The sequence below is a fragment of the Papilio polytes genome, unplaced genomic scaffold, assembly GCF_000836215.1.
Source record: "Papilio polytes unplaced genomic scaffold, Ppol_1.0 DF824292.1, whole genome shotgun sequence".
Classification (NCBI taxonomy): Eukaryota; Metazoa; Arthropoda; class Insecta; order Lepidoptera; family Papilionidae; genus Papilio; species Papilio polytes.
Genome location: NW_013524912.1, coordinates 785,770 through 792,746, shown reverse-complemented (window position 1 = coordinate 792,746; position 6,977 = coordinate 785,770). Strand labels below are relative to the sequence as shown.

General features: G+C 35.3%; 1 protein-coding gene across 1 annotated transcript in view; it reads left to right on the top strand.

Annotated features, from left to right (window-relative positions):
• The window catches only part of LOC106102508 (nuclear hormone receptor FTZ-F1), a gene marked incomplete at its 5' end in the record, with an annotated part of 25,732 nt that continues 18,755 nt past the window's right edge, over positions 1-6,977 (top strand). Inside the window, one exon of the mRNA XM_013282019.1 lies at positions 1-85. Coding sequence (XP_013137473.1) covers positions 1-85 — 85 coding nt within the window. The remainder of the gene's footprint in view (positions 86-6,977) is intronic.

Genomic DNA, 6,977 nt, shown 5'->3' with positions numbered 1-6,977 from the left:
GCCTGCCACATTGACAAAACACAGAGGAAACGATGTCCCTTCTGCCGATTCCAAAAATGTCTTGATGTGGGCATGAAGCTCGAAGGTGAGTCTTATTCGTTGTAGTGTATTTACATAAGTTACTTTGCCGCTTCGTTTATCTGCATCGATATGAAAACCACAACTCCTTTGGGAATGTAGGTCGCATGCAAGCGCGGTTGCAAAGCGCGGCCGAGATGGCATTACATCATGCAGCGGCAGCTAGTGCAGAAAAATTGAAAGTTTGGCTGCGCATAGAAACGACAGTCAACCAGCTTGCAATCCACTTGCAAGCTATCTACAACAAATGCTATGCTTCAAAATACTCTTCTACAATGTTTATGTAAATGTTTCTCCCTAGGTTTACTTGAAGGTGTTATTTATTTTATGTTAAATTAGCCGGTAAAGAACATTTTTAGGCAATACTCATTTAATTAAAGAGGAAAATATATTATTATCTTATTAGAGGCACGCTTATTTCGGATTTATTATAACTTATAAATGCTGAAACTACCATATCGTCCCAGAATAGGTATATTAGGTTTTATCTGACGAACTCAGTAAGTTCATTAGTTAAAGTTTCATGAAAACCTATCTAGTTATTTACGAAAGTATGCGACAAATATAAACATAGTGAATTTAAATAATTAAATTAAGCTAAATACCATTACAACCAACACTATGCGTTGGAAAAAAATATTCGTGGGTTTTTCCATCCGAAAAAGTATACAAAGAATTGAATTTCCTAGTCACTTTAAATTTAGTTAAAATCGAAAATAATAAAGTGCGTTGATTTATTTACATGGTACACATATAGCTAAGTAGTTGAAGCTGAATATATAGATTGATTTATTATAAAATAAACAAAATGATAATAATTTAAGTATAACCACGTATAAATGTAGACATAATTATAGTATTTTGTCTAGGTTCATCATGTCATAAAAAAAACTTTAATAAAGACCTTAATGAAACAAAATACATATACTTTGATGAAATCGACTGTAAATGATAAATTTCATGTAAATTTAAACAAAATACGTTAAGCATGAAAACGATGAAATTCATCTGTTAACATTTGTATGGCGAGTCGGCAACAGCGCAATGTTTCGATAGCACGGCGTTGCAATATAAACTTGTTTGTTTGCTATTTTGTAAGGGATACGAAGTGAAGTCTACATAACCAGTTTGTAAGCAGGGCTAGCCCCAAGGTTTTGCGGGTGTGACGATGAGTACTTTTCAATTCTTTCCGCGCAGTGTTTCATTATTTCCAATCATATGTTACAGTATGGCGAAATAAATGCTATCAAACGCGAGACCCACTTTAGTCACTCGTGTCACACTTATAAAATGCTAACACAGAGTAAAACGTATTGTTTCATTTTAATCTAGTTAAATTCTGATAGGACATTTTCAAGTGGAAAAATTATAAATCATGATTTTAATTCACGTAAAAAATTGATCTTTGTATCAACTCAACCGTGAGCTTTTTGTTGTAAAAGTATGATTTTATCAGAGAAAATAAATTATTTATTAAAACGTTATCTATAATTAAACTGAAAGAGGTGTTAAGGTATCTACGTATGGTCACTGATTTTAAATGATGTCGCAAATCATGCAGGGGTGTTACGGGTGGCAGGTGTTAATTTTGAAGGTGAGCAATTAATTGGTATAGATAGTGTTGGGTGATGGCGGGGTGTGGGGGGGAGGAGGTTTGTAGCGCGAATCGTTCTAAATTTAAAACGCGCGCGGCCGCAGAGCGCCCTGACCTAGTTGCGAGCGGGGCCGCGATGCGGCGCGCGCGCTCTTGTGCGTGCACACGAACGTACGAGCGTACATACGTGCGCTGCGTGCGAGGTTGCCGCTGTGATCACCGCGTTTCGCCAGATGCCCGCCCGTTTGCAACATACCATTACCAGCGCTCGAATCTGAACAAACAAACGCCGCAAAGGATTCGTACACCATACAACTTTTGCGGAACGTATACGAGTCGACGGCTAAGTGTGCCTTACAACCACATAAAAAGTTATATATCGCACATGTAGATAATAAAGATTTATGACCGTCCGTCGTCGAGGGTTAGCCTTAATTAAATATTAAAATTTAATAGATCATTAACACCTCAGGGTTTCGACCGACAGTTAGTCCCCACATTCTTAGGTGTCATCGGCCGATTCTAGTTTTTAGGGTAGTCGATGGTAATGAGGGGGGGTAGTAGAAAAAAGTTTTTTTTTATGAACAGCTTAGAAGTCGTTTTTGAGTTAGCTATGAGGATCTCTTAGGGATGGTAGGCACTTGAGTTTTTTTTTTATAATTTTTTACATACATTTAACAATCTTGGAGTCTTGGGGAGAAGGTAGTTGAACCTAAGGGCGAACGTTAGATATTCGAAACCAGTTAAAATTTTCTTATATTCCGTTTACAAGTTGTGGATCCCCGCCGGTTTTCCTATAGACCTCAGACCACGTTGACAGTCACTGGTCTTAGCTATGATTAAACGAAGAAGTAACTTCTGATTATTTCAAAAGAATGCAAATGAAGAAGTGCTTAAAGTAGTGAGCAGCTAGCACAAACCATCTCAAAAATATAATCATCATTCATGTTTCTATCTTCTCTATCTTTTGTAATTCGTTGAACTTATGTCGTTTATAAACTGGTCCCTTTTGTGGTAGTTTATTCGACACATCAGTATGCCGATAAACAACCTTTTTTTATTATTGTTTAAACTGGTATTTCATTTTATATTAAGCTTTATTACGAATAGTACCATTGAGATGAGGCTATTGACACCCTGACTCTCTGTGTCTTTTGCTTTTCTGTTTTTTAAGGATGCCTTCAATTTTAATGTCGAAATTGTAAACTATCTGTACCGCGTGATTTTGTCTGCGTTGAATTAAATAAAGAAAATCTCGTCTTCCTTCAAGCTTTCACTCATATATCAATAAGACAGTATTTTTTAAAGATTATCAAGATCCCAGGGACTAGAATGATTATCATTTTTATGTAACAAAACACACACACAAACACTACGGCTGTGGTTATTATTTACCAACCAACAACGTCCAGTAGCTTTAATACAGTTTTAAATCTATACTATTATAATAAAGCGTAAACACACACTTCTTTGTTGCCTAAGATGTCAGTAATTACAGCATATTTTTGAATAGTTCTTTTCTTAATAAAAAGCCCTACACTTACGTTACGCTTTAGGCTATATATTTTTACGCCATTAAACGTAGAGGGAAAATATTTTGGATAAAAAGCCTAATGTGGAAAAGAGACCGTAAGTTGCTGCCAACATCGAGAAAGCAAGATTGTCAATATTTGTTATGTCATGTCATTTTGACATTTGCTATTGATAATTTGACAAATGTAAATAGTGAAATAAAATTTTCATAATTTCATGCGGATGAAGCCGCACGGGAACAGCTAGTAAATTATAATTTCTATTGTCATGCTATCAAAATGTCTTCGAAATGTCGCTCAACATACTTATGTAGAAAATTACTAGTTAACAAAGTTTGATGTAAGTTAACACCGTGTTACAAAACCATCTATAAAGATCATGAAGGCGTTTTATGTCTATTTATAAAAAAGTCCCGCGTATACTAATAGACTAGCACCAACTTTAATTAGCTATATTGTAACGATCTCTCAATTATTAAATTATAATTATACTAGCTTTCGCCCGCGACTCCGTCCGCTTCGTATTAAAAAAAACAAAACCAAGTAACCTATGTGTTCTTCCAGACTATCCTCTATTTGTATGCAAAATTTCATTGAGATCCGTCCATCAGTTTAGGCTACAAACTCTAACAAACATCCATCCATCCATCTAAACTTTCACATTTATAATATTAGTGTGATAGTATGATTGAAGACAAGGATCCTAATTAGTGCCATCTATTTTCAATGACCACGGAAGATCAGCACATGTGCTGAGTGGCTTTAAATAAATAAATAACTAATGTTACAAATACAATGTACCTGTTTCATGTTAAATATAACGGTTTACAAATTTCAGTGTAGATTATGTGTAACTATGATTATATACTTTTAGACAACTTATTTAATTGATACTGTCGCTTTAAACTCAGAGCAACACTTCTCGTCAAGACTCAAGTTGCGCGCCAATCTATTCACACTTCTAGTGACATTGACAGCTGTCAGCTAGGGACGTGACGTTTATGCCGATAATCTAGAGTTGCGCCAACTCTACAGCACGGTACTAATTTTGTTCCTAACAATACGAATACAATTCATGGGCGCCGGCTCAGCGTATCGTTACTGGATTGACATACTCAATTGAACTGAATGTTGCCATTTGCTATTTAGGATGACGGCGGTCGAGCGTTAACACTGAATTGTTTGCACAACGAAATGATCACTACTACAACCAGATGCAAAGCGAACGCTGATAGATAACTAAACAACACATTACTATAGGAGCCACAGCCATATTATGCTTTAATAAAATATAGTCTTTTTTAGCTCTTATGTTTTCTTCCAATTTGTACAGAATAACCTTACCAACAACACCGTTTTTTCGTGTATTCACACACCCTGCTCGCCACTACTGATATAGCCATCGTGTAGTCGAGCCAATGTGACACCCTTATTTCTGCCATCTGACTACTGTTCGATTATTAAAATAACAAATAGAATTCCTACATTTTAAAACCATGACATAAATATAAAAATAATGTGTTGGATCTTAATTACAAAGTCGACATTGTAATTTAAAATAAAGATAAATGTTATTGATTTATAGCACAGACTAAATAACCTTCAAGAATACAGAATACATCAAAATTGTTGAAAATTGTTGAAAAGCTAACATTACACAATTACACATAATCGTACTTGAAGTCAACGTAAACAGACTAGAGCGACTTATTTACTTACCAATAAGTTTTTTGTGACCCAAATGAGATTGTCGTTAAAAGTGTATACGGATATATGGTACCTTGATGTTTAAGAAATCCCAAATTACCTAAGTCGTGGCCAACTGATTAGCATTCCCTGTTAATAATCAATTTTAAGATTTTTTTAGAGATTCGTTTAGTGATAAATAGATACATTCTGAACTACTTTAACTTTTGTATAACAAAAATAATTACAACTAGATTTCTAGGTCGATCGTTTTAATTAGCTTAAAATTTGGGAAGTATCATAGGCTTGTAGGTATTCGAAAATGTCGATGTAGACAATTACTATTGTCTTATTTAAAATGTAATGTTACAGTAAGAAATGTAAAAGTAATATCAATATAATAACGTAACATTGGATGGCACAATTGTCGCAAACGGATGACCCGAATATCGGTTGCGAGAACATCTTGACTGTCCACGGCTTGTGTAACAACTGATGCCCAATTCCGACAACTAGCTGCGTTCTTCTTCCTTATAAAATGTTTGTAGAATTATTAAAAAAAAGTAATTATCGTATCGTCGTCGCTTTTGCTATAAACACTCTTTTCCCCGAGCGCGTCTGAATAGGCGATTGTTATTTAAATGAAATTTCCTCTAGCGCAACTCAACTTGATGATTATCTCAAACATATACTCAATTTATGAGAATAAAAGCTCCAAATATGTAAATAGATGTAATTAGTTACCCTTTTTAAAAAAACATCTTTTCTGCATAACTGTAAAACTTGTTTTATTATTGGATTCAATGACCTAATTTGCCATTTTGCCATTCATACAGCGAAGTTAGTTATACGTGTGTATACCTACACCCATGGATTACGTAAACAAGCTCAGTCGTACTACTGACACGGTGAACACCAAACCTGTTGCCATTCAATGTTCCGACAAACCGTTTCACTTTTTAATTTTAAATAACATTTGTACTAAGGTAGTTATAAAAAACTGTTTATATATATTTCGCATTTAATGAGCTATAGCTTGTTATAACAATAGACAAAATTTCCGTTATTATTTAATGAAGATGTTTTTTTTATCATATGTCAACTTATTCCAGCTATATTTTTTATATATTACGTATCGATGGAAGTAATATTACCGAATTACTCTCAAGAAATAAATTGTTTTGATTTTTAAGTAGGTAATTTCTTTAATAAAATTCTATTTATTTTTATTATTTTAGTGAACATTTATCTCTGCAATTGAGAAACTGCTCTTTTTATTAGGAACTTTATTTGATGTTTTATATTAAATTTACACTACTATTTATTTGTAGTACTTCGCCAACCCTATTACCCTTAAAGCCATAGGTAATAAATAACATTGTCAGCCATTAACATGAGTTTGTCTAATTACACTTTCGTCCTGAAATGGACTTTAATTGCAATGTGAAAGTCAAATGACATTTCATTTGATGAAAATAAATGTCTACGGCTGTTTATAAGTCGTAAGTCGGAGGGTAAGTGGATGCGGGTGCGAGCCGAGTGTACCGCGGTTTCGACACCTCGCCAGCTCTACGTCGCCGGTGGGGAGTAGGACTGCGCAAGAGGCGTTTCACAAGACGCTTCGCTCAACCTGTCGCAACGCACCACCCAAATGTATGACCCGAGCACGTATCGCGTTACACGTTCACGTCTGCGTGTGCCGAATTCGCTATGCTATGCTTACAACGCACACAGACATCAGAATAGAGTATCTTAACATTTGGCTCTCTGTACAACTTATTTTTTTGGTTAAACATGTCCACAGAAAGTGTATTTAAAGTTGTCAACAAGCGCCGAAACATAAGGAGCGCATGTTGAACGTCATGTTATACTTCAGCTCTACTGTTGGAAGACAAAGCATCCAAAAATTTACAAGAAAAAAAGTAGAAACTTGTACAAACTTCATTAAAGAAAAGTCTGCGAGGGGAACTCACCCGCGCGGGTTAATTTGTTCCCAGCGCGCGCATCGTTGCGCGACCACGGCTGTTAGTTACGCAACCGACACGCCATCGTCTTACAAGCGCATCGTGTGTCATACATTTTAAAAC